At 45.5% G+C, this 12,863-nt stretch overlaps 1 protein-coding gene across 1 annotated transcript in view; it reads right to left on the bottom strand.

Moving 5' to 3' along the window:
* The window catches only part of Dok6 (docking protein 6), a 275,916-nt gene extending 263,354 nt beyond the window's left edge, over positions 1 to 12,562 (bottom strand). The window contains exon 1 of the mRNA XM_070028977.1: positions 12,284 to 12,562. Coding sequence (XP_069885078.1) covers positions 12,284 to 12,349 — 66 coding nt within the window. The 5' untranslated portion in view covers positions 12,350 to 12,562. The remainder of the gene's footprint in view (positions 1 to 12,283) is intronic.
* Positions 12,563 to 12,863: the final 301 nt, after the last annotated feature.

Below are 12,863 nucleotides of genomic sequence, written 5' to 3' on the forward strand. Positions count from 1 at the left end.
AGTTGATTTTTGACAAGGGGCCAATAATAGTCCATGGATAAAGTGTCTTCAATGAGCAATTCTGGAAAACTGGGTCTAAACCAATAGAAGAATAAAATTAGACCATTATCATATATAACTTGGCAAAGTAAACTCAAAATGAATTAGAAATTTAAACCCAAGACCAAAAACTAAACTTTATTAAGTTTAATTGTTAAGTTGGCTATTGCCAACGACCTCCCCTAACACAGTGATCTGGCAGTGATTTTTTAAAATATGACCTCAGAGTGCAGGCTTCCCAAACAAAAACCGTCACATAAGATTATATCAAACCCAACACCTTGTGCAAAACCAAGGAAAATGATCAACTCAGTAAAGAAACAATGTAGAGAACAGAAGAAAATATTTGCAAGCCATATGTCTGGGTAAGGTTAATACCCAAGTATATAATTTACTCTAATAACTTAATAGGAAATAGAAAACAAATAGCCCAGATAAAAACAAGCAAGGGCCTGAACAATAGAAGAATACTGGTCAGAAAGTATGGGCCAGGAATAAATACAAGTCACCTCATCACAACAACAAAGGAACAAACATTCTCCCAAACACCCACAAATGGCCAACAGAAATGTTCAATTAAAGCTACAATAAGGAGATATTACCTTACACCTGATAGACACTAACATCAAAAAAAGACCGACTATCACTGTGCACTGCTGGTAGAAATGTAATTTAGTACAACCATTATGGAAACCAGTATTTTCCTTAAAACCTTAAGAGGACAACTGCCAGGAGCTGCAGCAAACTCCCCTTCTGGAGACACATCCCAGGGCACATCGGCGATGTAGCTGCAGTCCCAAACTTACTGCAGCAAGTTCAGGACACCAGGACACTGAGTGGTAGACAGAGGTATGGCTAACAGAATGGATGCATGGTGGGGTCCTATTCACTTCCAAAGGGAAGAGGAAATTTGCTAAAACCCCATGCACCTGGAAAAGGTAATGCTAGGGCAATGATGACCTGGTCTAACTTATATCAATCGAAGTCATAGAATTAGAACAGGGACTGCCCATGGCCTGTGGAGTGTAGGCCAAAGTTTCAGTTATTCAGAAAACAAGCTATAGAGACGTAACTAATTTGCACAGTGCGACTATATCTAATCATCTATACCTAATAAAACTGATTGTGTATTTAAATCCTTCTATTAGTAGATCTTAAAGGTTTTCCATACACAAAAAAGCATATTAAGAGCCGGGCGCTGGTGGCTCACACCTGTAATCCTAGCTACTCAGGAGGCTGAGATCTGAGGATCGTGTTTCAAAGCCAGCCCGGGCAAGAAAGACTGTGAGACTCCTATCTCCAATAAACCGCCAGAAAATCGGAAGTGGCACTGTAGCTCAAGTGGTAGAGTGCTCGCCTTCAGCTGAAGAGCAGAGGGACAGCACCCAGGCCCAGAGTTCAAGCCCCACGACCGACAAAAAAAAAAAAAAAAAAAGCATATTAAGTATATGATGGAAATACTAAATAGCTTTATGGAAGTAATCGTTTCAACAATGTATTTCCATATGAAAACATACACACACACATCCAGTGCTATTCTGTCAACTGTAACTCAATCATGCTGGGAAAAGATTTTGGGAAAAAAATCCAAATTCTTTTTTCAGAGTGATATCTGGACAATTTCAAATTCCCACGAGCCACATGTAGGTAATTCGGTTCTATATATATATTTTTGCCAACCTTTGAATTTAAATACCGTTTTTATTATACCTTTTTCTAAAAAAGGGTGAAGTGCCATATGACATTGATTTGAACTTGTATCATTCTTAGTAATTAACAATAACAAGTGTCATTGTATGGGCAAAGAAACATTCTTACAAAGAAATGTTTGCCCAATGAAGGTCCAGGTTCAGTTTCCATCATCATAAAAAAATGTAACAGTTGTGTCACATTCTTATTTGTTACACGTACATGAACTTGTCTGCTTTTGGCCTGTCTTTTTTTTGGGGGGGGGGTCCAGTCGTGGGGCCTGAACTCTGGGCCTGGGTGCTGTCCCTCAGCTCAAGGCTAATGCTCTACCACATGAGCCACAGTGTCACTTCTGGTTTTCTGATGGTTAATTGGAGATTAGAGTCTCATGGACTTTTCTGGCGGGCTAGCTTTGAACTGTGATCCTCAAAAATATGCTCAATGTGTTTCCGTGAGCCTCTTACAAAACAATCTTGTTTTATGCTGTTTGGGATAAAAACTAGTGATCAAAACACTCTTCTTGATCTAATAGGAATCTGTGTTATAGCAAAACTCCCACAAATCTCCATAAATGAACAGAATACTTTAATAGTTATATTCTAATGTCCAAGATAGGAGTGGCATCTATAGATTGCTAGGACAAATCATAAATATTTATTCCTCAATAACAGTTGTTTCAACATATTCCTTTGAAAATTAATTGATAGGGTAGAATGATGAAGGAGGTGACAATGAGCAAGTGCCTTTTACCCACAAAGAGACATGAAGAAATGAACCCCATTTGTGCAACTACTTACAGATCATTTCTGAAAGAGAAAAAGAAAAATGAAATCTAATTGTGTCACTTCTAATGCTGCTATTTTATCAGTCACATGTGTGAGTTTGGAAGCAATGGAAGCTGACATTGGAAAATGTAGACAGAAAGGAACTTATTGAATTTTTCATTATTTCAAATTAGGAACAGAAGCGTGGAGATCCAGACTTAAAGCAAACAGGAATAATCACTTAAATTGTTAACGGTCTGCTGTTGATACTGCCTTTGAAAGAAGCCGCAAAGATCTGTATTGCTTCTACTACATTTGTATCAGTAAAGTAACCCAGGAGAATGACTGTTTCTTTGTCAACGGTGAAGATGCTTCCACTGAGCAGTTTCTTGTCACTCACTCTATGTCTGTCCTGGGTTCACATAAGAGGTGAAACCCACCTCATGCTCTCATAACGTGGCCACAAGGTTCTCTCAGCCTAGCTAAGGGTTCCATAGCGTCAAGTCTGTGGGAGAGGAGGCAGGAATATTTCTGCCATTTTATCTTTTACACTGGAAGCTATTATTTGCTACATGCAAAATGGGAGTGGTGTTAATCTCCCATTAGAAGAAGGAAATTGAGAAAAAATAGACTGTACAATTACAGGGGCAAAGCAAGGCTGAGGCAGGTACCTGATTGTCTGGCTTAGAGGCATTCCATGATTCTTTATGGTGATGGACAATTTGCTTTGAAAATTAGAATTACTCCAGTGTGGCTAGGAATAGACAAACATCACAACGCTTTTCTGTGCAATGTAAACTAGGAACCACAGACTCTAGAGAAACTATCTGATGTTTTTCACTAAGTTCAGTAGTAGAGCAGACATAGAGCTGCTTCAAGTTCCATGTCTCACCATAAACACACACTCACACACATACACACACTCAAACACACAACACAAATACACACATGCAAACACACCTATATACATATTCACACTCAAACACATACACATACACACACTACCTGGAAGAGTTAAGGTTTTTCCTATCACTCAACTGTCTTCATTTTCTGTCAGTTCACTAGCCTGGCTCTGTGTGTTCTAAATCAACACCACAGTGAGGAGAGAGTCCCCGGAGAAGGAAGGACCCTCAAAGCTGTTCTCGGGGGAACCAAAGGCCTCCATCTTCACTCTAAGAAATCATGAAAATCAATTGGCTGGAGACAAAAAAGAGGAAGATGGTTTCCAAGAGTGCGCATATTGCCGCTGAAGTCACAGCTAGATGCGAAGAGAGTTCACAGAAGACAAGAGCCAGAGGCCTCAGGAAAACGGACTTCACATCATTACAGGGAACCGGGTAGAATTTCTGTGCCTCAAAGAAATGTTCAGTGTTTCCTTTTTGTGTGTCCACACCATAAAGTTACTATCAGCAAATGAGCTCATCATGACTGATTCCTTCAGAAATTTATTTTGTATTTTAGAAATGACAACTCAAAGTCTTAGCACTAATGATAGTACCTTCAGTATTTGTAGAAGTCTAACATGACACATGATCTCTTTCCTTCAAACAATGTTCATAAATTCCAACTCTCGCACCACATCAAAAACACCTTACAGTCTCCCCATGCTCAGATGCAGCCAGACTAGCTCAAGGAATGACGAAACATTCAAAGAAAGCTGGGCATATGTCCCTAATATGCAACCATTTCTTTTTACTTAAAAAGAATTAAGCAAAATATTGATGAATAGCAAGAAGTGTGATGTATCACCTGCAGAGTCCTATAGTCTTCATGTACAGCAAAGTGCATTTAATGTTATAACTAAACAATCTTTTAGCAGGATACTCAGAACCACGATTAGCCACCAGATCTGCAGTAGCTTAGGATTTTTTTAGCTAATACTTAGAAATTCCAAAATGAGAAACATATGCCATGTGAGTAAAATGACATAGAGATCATAGCACCGCTCCACAGTCTTTAAAGCATCCTGGAACATGTATTTGTGTTTGCTAAGAAGTAAAACAAAAAAAATTGATATTTGTGAAAATAAGTTCAAGTGCGTATAAAGTGCACTTTTGTTCATGTTCTCGGATAGTATGTAATCAACTGGGCTATGGTTACATAAAGATGCATATGGATCCTCACAGATGGCTCCAAGTTTTCTATTTTAGACTAATATTACATCTAGTTGCTCAGAAAAAAAGAACAGTATAATCACATAACTACTTATACAACAAAATCCTAGTAACCCGTGGAGGCGTTTTATAAGTATTTTCTTTTCCTGGTGCAGAAGAGAGGAGGCTGGCATTTGTAGTCAGTATGTCAGGTGCTAAGAAACCACTTAGAAATACGTGCACGGAACACATGCACACGTGTGCTTTACATGTACCTGTATATACACACGCATGCAGATGTATATACTGGAAAGGATTCTGAGTGGTCAGATAAAGCAATTGTATTTGTACAAAAAATGAGATGAAATATTACTACAAAATATATCAAGTTATTCATGTAAGAGTGTCGTTGACACGATTTTAAAGAAGGGGATTCTTATGGAAAATGATCATTGAAATAATCGAGGTCAACCTCTTCTCCTTAGACATTGAAAGAAAAACAAACAAAGTCCAGCCACAAAATGCAAATCCTGGCCCAGGACAGACAGCCCTCCCTCTGCTCACACCTCCGGTGACCCTCGACCCTCGACCTGCCTGAGGCATGGCGGTGCCACACACCCCTTTCTGCTGCAAGCCCCCGGAAACTTGTTCTACTTGAAACACATTTTTCTTTGACTGCACTCACTTTGCACTAAGTTTACAGGAGCATCTGAAAATAAGCTGTCCTATCCATAAAGGTAATGCAAGGTTGATTTAACTATTTTCTCATGTGTCATGTTCTATATAGACAGTCAGGTGCGTCCTGGACCTCATGTTATGGTTTAGAAGGGAGAGACTCACTGAATTGAAACTCATGATCAATGACACTGAGACTGTCTCCACGGAGAGCTGGCTGGACAGATGTGTGTGCAGTGCGGCGCGGGGTGGGGTAGCTCTGACACTAGGTAGTACCTTCACGGCCATCTGATGCTGAGACAGTGACGAGATGGCCTCTTCACCAAGTTACCAATGAAAGAAAACCAGGACACAGAAGAGGATGCACAGCGTGGCGGTGTCTGCTAGCGGAGTCAAGGGGTGGCAAGGCCGATAGCAGATGATACACTGTAGGTGAACTTGACACGTAGTTTTAAGTGCAGCAAGTACATAAAGCTAACCAGTGTTGCTAACTCTGGTTGATAATTTGGCTTTGGGGGGGGGGAGGGGAGCAGCATTAGTTATATGTAAATTTGAGAATACAAATTAAATATTCTTCCAAAAGCCTGTAGGAAGAATTACATAAAATATCGTGTAAAGCTACTTTAAAGCAATAGAATTTTTATCAAATGAATTTCTATTTTCCATTTGTGAAAAAAAAAAACATGCCTTCTCTTATTCCATCCACGTGACGTACTGGGACAATATTTTGACTGAGAAAATAGTATCACAATATAAAACCGAATTGCTTAGAGGGCAGTCTTTCCCGTGGTGTGTCTTAAAAATAAAAGTAATGAGGATTTGTGAACATTGGCTCTTTCTAGAATTGCTGGATAAAATTTTGAGAGGTTGAAGGAAAAACAGAAACTCCATGAGTTAAAAGGAGGTGAAAATAATAGAAAATAGCTGAAATGACAATACGCTCACAATGTAAAACCAACGGACCATATGAAAATGGGGTGAAATAAAAGCACTTTTTCAATGTGTTTGTATTGCTGTTCATTTGTGTTTTACAGTTTCTCAAAAGCAGATGATGTAAATATTAACAGTCCAAAGATGCAAACGTGAGTCCTATTTATAGTCTTCATGAGTTAATGTGCTTCACACTGAACACTTACCAAATAAATTATTTTCAAAAAGATGATACCATGAACCAAACACAGGCTTCCAGAGAAACAAGGGGGAAAAAAACTATTTTGAGCTACTCTATAATGGTCCAAAATACCAACCACTGTCATTGAAAAACATTTAAGGAAACTGGGAATGTAGATCTTGAAAAGGTGTTTGACCACTCTAACTATCCCACTCACAATTTAATCATTGCAGTTACTTGAAAGATTCTCCAAATACTGAGTATAATCTGTTACCTGAGAAAACACCACCTACAAAGTTCACTTTACAAACAATGATCTGTATGTCTATCAGAATGCAAATGGAGAGCAAAATTCTTCTAAAATCACCCGATTTCTCGCTTTCCCAGATTGCAAATGTATTTTTTAAAATCCAGCCACATATCTAGCTTTGGATCTTACAGAGTTAGGCTAAGCTTTACTTTTGGGTTGTTGCTGCTGTTTTTGGCCTTAGGTTTTTAAAATTCAAAGAGGCCAATATTCATACACAGCATTGGATATGTAAAAATAAATGTAACCAATGTAAGAAGCTCAGACTCTAAGGACCCCGGAAATTTCTACACAGGGGCACACAGCTGCAAACAGTGTAGTGTGTATGGACTGCAAGTGTGCGTGTTATTTTTTGTTGTAAATTATAAGAACCTATACAACTTGCAGGCATTTATATAAATGCGGAAGTGAGCATGAGCCCAGAACCTGTTAAGACTATATATACATATGTATAGATGTACATATGACTGTCAATATGACAATGTGAAAACGTTTCTATGTTATAAATCCATAATTTAAAAGAGATTAATTATAAATAAAGCTGGGTCTCATGAATCAATTTCTGAGTGCAATGCTCAGGACCACCCCACTCCTGAATGGGCACAGACAAGCAGACTCAGCCACCAGACCTCAGATCCACAAGGTGGCAATTCTTGTCTGAGGTTCTGATCCTACAAGTGATTTTAGGCTCTTCTTGGCCAAATACATCATACCTTAAATATACTGCATCTACTTCTTTTTAAATATGTTTTTTATTGTAAAAATATTGTACAGAGGGCTTACAGTTACATGAGTAAGGTAATGAGTACATTTCCTATCGAGCATTGTTACCTCCTCCTTTGTTTTTCCTCTACCATCCCTTCCCTCCCCACTACCCTAAGTCCTCCCCCAAGTGATAAAGTTCGTTTTTAATGTAGTGTCTTGTACATCTCATTGTTACAAGGGGTCAGCCTGTATCCTTACTGCATCTAATTCCTGACATACAGATAATGCATTCTAAACAAGATATAGTCTCTTTTCCCAAAATATGTTTTAGAGTTGTGGAAGAGAAATGGACACAAAATGAAAATGGACACATATGTTTCTACTGACACTGAGTTAAATTCCATGAAACTGTGAACTGTCATAAACATTTCTGAAGGACAGCTGAGTTGGTTCAACTATTATCGTCAGAGGAAAGGAAACTCCAAGCATCAGTAATTTAGAATGTGAGATCCAGAGAGAGGTGTCTTGAGGTTCATTAAGGTAGGGGGAGAATGAGATACAGAGAGAGAGGAGGAGGAGGAGGAGGAAGAAAAGGAGGAGTTATAGATGAATTGCCAATGCATTGTAAAAATCAAATGGAGTATGTGGACAAAAAGACAGATGTCAAGCACCATATCAGCACTCATCATAAACTACAAATATGTACTTCCAAGGTCTCTACTTTCTCTATGCCCAAATGGGGCAAAAGCGAGTATAACGGCCCCTATGGGCAGAATGATAAGGAGTTATAAGTAACCCTAGCTTAATACAACAGGACTGCCTAACCATACAGCCCAACACACACTAGTATTTCTAAGTTTACACATACACAGAAATATTTCTGAGAATTTTCCTTTGGCATCCCTAAATACCAACAACATCATCTCACCAGACTTTAAGTCACCGAGAAAGAGACTGCATAAAATAACTCCTTTGCAGGGATACCTGTGAATATTCACATTGGTGTGCAGATTGACTCTTTTTTACCCAAAAGGATCACAAGTGTTTTGGGTTATTTTGTCTGAGTTTTAATATTTGCACATGTCTAATGGGGCATCCAGGAGATAACCTCATTTAAACTTAAAAAATTCATTTGTGTCTCCCATGCACCTTCTACCTACAGCTTGAAAATAAGTTCACACAATATTTGTAATGTGCTCACATTCTGAAGATTACTGTCAAATTCCACCCATAGAGATTCCACCCGTAGAGATTTCTTCTGTGCCTGCCACGTTGGTGCTCAAAATGGTTTGACTCTTCGATCATTTCTGATTTGGGATGCTCAACTTATATTTAAATGAATGTCCTTAAAAATGAAGTGAAGTTTGGGTTCAGGCTTAATCAAGTCATTTGGAAGTTTCGTTAGCATTGCTAATGAGGATGACAACATCCCAAAATGGTGGGTTTCTTTTTTTATAAATTTATATAGCCAATCAGGAAGATTTCTGGTGGTAGATGGTTTCAGTGATGGGTTTCTTAACATGGCAGCAAATAAAGAACCAATTATTTCCTTAGAAAGGAAAAATCAAAGTTCATCGAAATAAAGCACTGGGAAGCAGGTACTGGAAAGGGATGGGGTGGGGTCAAAGGGAAAGGAGGAGAGAAATAAAGGGAAGAAGGAAGAAGAGAGGAGAGGTGGGTGCAGCCAAGTATCCAATGTCTATCCTATAAAATTACAAGGAGTGAGGGAAGGGGGGTGGGGGGTGAGAATGTGGAAAGGGGTGACGTTGACCAAGATGCACTGTAATCATAAACTGCTTTCTTACAACTTTTGTACAACTGAAGATGTTAATAAAAAAGAAAAAAACATTTTAGATCTTTTGTAATAGATGGCTTGCATACGATTAAATGTAACCCTCTAGAAGTTGAAAGAAATATGTATTTGAAGGCTTATAGTGAAACAAGTTTAAGAAGAATTATTTCAACGATATAAGTTTATTTCAATGATATTAGTCTTCAAATTCTTCAAAAACAAACATCTGGCTTCCATGATGCAGTTCTAAGTGCTTCTGAATCTCTCTCTCTCTCTCTGACTCACACATATAGTATGTGTATACACATATATCCATCTATGCATTTACATATATATTTACTGACAGAAACAGTGCTATAGTAAAAGTTTATTGTAGAAAGAAATGACTATAAAGCCGTATCATTATACTTTTAAAACTTAATACGTGTAAAGTTTTACTGATAAAAGTTTGATGATGTAGTTACACATTTTAAAGAGCAGTAGGAAAATCTGGGGGAAATGATTCTACTTTTTCCTCAACAGTATTTTCCTGGATGAGTGAAAAAATGATCAATGAGTCTAGAAAAAGTTCACGACTGGCTGTTAAATTTTCCTCAGAACCGCTATGCACCAATGGCCAGCTGCACGGGGTGTATTCTCCAGCGGGGCACACAGTGCATTCATTCACCTGGGAGGGCCTCTCTGCCTAAAGGACAAGAAACGCTGAAGGACCCTCTTGTAGTGTGATGCCCAACACAGCGGTGAAGCACGTGAGAACAACGCATCACCAGACACACTTCAACAACTCTCTCCTCACCAGTATCTCCGGCCTCCTAGTCTATTAGAATATTATGAAATGTGGTGTTTTGAAGCATTAGTTCTATTCATCATAATTCATCCATCCTGACATAGTCAATCAGAATCACTTATGAACTGAAGTTCAGCCCTGGCTATAAACTGCATTGTCATGGATCCTTTGATGGGAAAGCGTGTAGTGTTGAGCCCACAAAATGAGGGCTGTGCTAATAATCAATCATGAACATAAACATTTTCACGGCTCGCTTTGGGGTGTGTGGACTCTGTGTGTGTACGCCCGCATATGCTAAGTATTTGCTTGGAGTTTCATTGTCTTTAGGGAACCCATTTCACTGGTCCAGCCTCTCACTTGTCAAAACTCACCAAGTTTTGCCACTGGAATTGACTCTTCTTAATGCTGGAATGTGTTCAATCTGGGGAGGGGGGGGGCAAACCTCTAAAGGTTTTGGTGAATAATGTTCTCCGCCATAGTGAAAGACAGTTCATAGTACAATAAAAGAGAACGGCTTCAATATGACACTCTGGAGCTCCTATTTTCAAGCCGACATGGAAGGCGAATCTCGTCCTCTGCGTGGAGACTCTGAACTGTTTCCAATACAAAGGTGTGAAGCTCAACAGTGGGGGGGGGGGGGGGCTTTGTTGTGGACACACGGCTGCGCACATGGTGGGGAACAGTCTTCCAAGAGGCCAGCTCCAAGGCCCTCGTTAACCCAGCAGCCCGGGCGGCGCTTCCAGAGGGCTTGACTTCCATCACACACCGACCGGGTATTTGCCCGACTAAGCCTGGGACAGCGCGCACGGGCGGGGGCGAGGCTTCGGGTTCCTGTGCGGGTGCTGGGTGAGTGCGCGCAGCATCGCCGTCCTTCCTGCGGCCAAGGAGGCGGCTTCTCACTCACCTGGGATTTCCCGAAGACCCAGGGGTCTAGGGGCGCAGCGAGCGCCCCGCCTGAGAGCCCAGGGCGCCCAAGGTCAAGTTCAGACGCTTGACCCCGCCCAGCCCCTTTCTGGGTGCCTCGCGCCGTGCGGGGAGCGCTCAGCCTCGGGCACGGCCGCGGGTCTTCACCTGCGCGCGGGCGGCGGGCGGCGGGCGGCTGGGGCGGCGGGGATGACGGGAGCGGCGGGCGCGGGCCGGGCCAGGGTAGAGCGCAGCAGGCCTGGGCGCTGGGACCACCAAACCCAGGGAGGGGCTCTGCCGGGCTGGAGGTGTTTCCGCGCCCCGTTTTCCGCAGGTTTGCCCGAGTGAGAAGGCGGGGCGCCCTCTGTATCCTTGGGGTGCAAGCTGAGGGCTCCCACGCGAACCCCTCTGTCCCCAGCGCCTCCCTGCGGGACCCAGCCCGACCCGGGTTCACCTGTCTTGGAAAACCCCGCGCCCTCCCTTCTTTTCTCCGCCTCCACCAAGTGGGGAGTGGGCACAGAGAATGTTCGAGGCTCAGGGCCACCTCGCCCCTTCCCCCAGGAGACCACTGAGGCTGGGGCGGCCTGAGCCCCCGGGGACCCTCCCTCACCGATCTTCTCCCGTCTCCCCTCCTCCCCTCCCCAGGGCCGGCGCCCGCCCGGGCGGGGCCCCCGATCCTCGGCCCACACGCTCCCCAGTGCGCGCCCTGCCCGTCGGGCCGCGGCGGTCGCCCGAGAAGTTTTGCACCCTGTCCCCCGGGTTGGCGGCGCCCGGCTCAGGCCGAGCGTCTGTCTGTCCACAAGAAAGTAGGAGCAGGGTGTCCGGAAACTTTGCGGCCGCGGTCCGGACCCCTGATCGGGACCGGGATGGAGATTGGGACCCGCGGGCGGGCGGGCGCGGAGCGCACCTGCGGGGCGCCCGCGTCGGGGTCCAGCCGGGCCCCGCCGGGGTGACCACCATGGCGCACGACCCCGCCGGCTCTCCAGATGGAATTTCGAGAGGAGCCAGGGCAGCGGGGACTGGAAAATGGTGACGTCCCCTCCCCCCCCCACGCCGGCACACCCATGCACAGACAGACCCACGGACACACGCGTCCGCGGCCCCCGGGCGTGGGCGCACCGAGCCGCGCCGCCCCTTCCCAGAGCCAAGCGCGGCGAACGGCCCCCGGCGACCGATCACGGCGCTCCGCTCCGCTCCAGTCCGCCAGCCGTGCCTCCGAACCGGCCCGGGCGGGGACCCCGGAGCCCCGGCCTCTCCCCGTCCCCCGGCAGGTGCGGACCCCTATCCCCGCCACACAACCAGCGGGGCCGCGTGCCTCGATTTCCCGCTCCCCGAGAGTCGCCCCGCCCCGCCCCCACGCCAGCCGCCCGCCGGGCCCCGCGAGCCCCGGGAGCCGAGCCGGGGCGCCCGCCACTCACCCCCAGCTTCCGGCTGCGGATCTTCACGTAGCCCTGCTTGACGATGTCGTTAAAGTTGGAGGCCATGGCCGGCGCGTCGGGGCCGGGCGCCCCGCGAGCCGCCGCCCGGGGTCGGAAGCCGAAGCCGCGCTCCGCCGCCCGGGGCCGCGCGGGTCTCGCATCCGCCAGCGCCGCCGCCGCCAAGGGTCGAGCTCCGGCCGGCGGGGGACGCGGGGCCGGGGCGGGGATGGCGGGCCTGCGCCGGGCGAGCCGCGCTCCTCACCTTCGCCCTCGGCCGCCCGCCGAGCCCCGCGCCGCCCGCGCCGCCCGCGCCTCCCCGCGGCGGGCGTCCCCCCCGCCCTCCGCGCCGCCGCCCACGGCCCGGCGCCTGGCTCGCGGCGGCGCGCAGCTGGCCGGAGCGCACGGCCGCGGCTCCCCGGCGCGGGGGGCGGGGACGGCGGGGCGGCGGGGCGGGCTCAGCCGCCGGCCCGGCCCGCGGGGAGGCTGGGCGGGGAGGACGCCCGCGGGACGCGCCGCCCCCCCCCCCCCCGCGCCCACCTCGGCCCGCGCCTGCCACGCGCTCTCGGGGCTTCCTCAGGAC

The sequence above is a fragment of the Dipodomys merriami genome, unplaced genomic scaffold, assembly GCF_024711535.1.
Source record: "Dipodomys merriami isolate MVZ:Mamm:240054 unplaced genomic scaffold, mDipMer1.0.p SCAF_2, whole genome shotgun sequence".
Taxonomy (NCBI): domain Eukaryota; kingdom Metazoa; phylum Chordata; class Mammalia; order Rodentia; family Heteromyidae; genus Dipodomys; species Dipodomys merriami.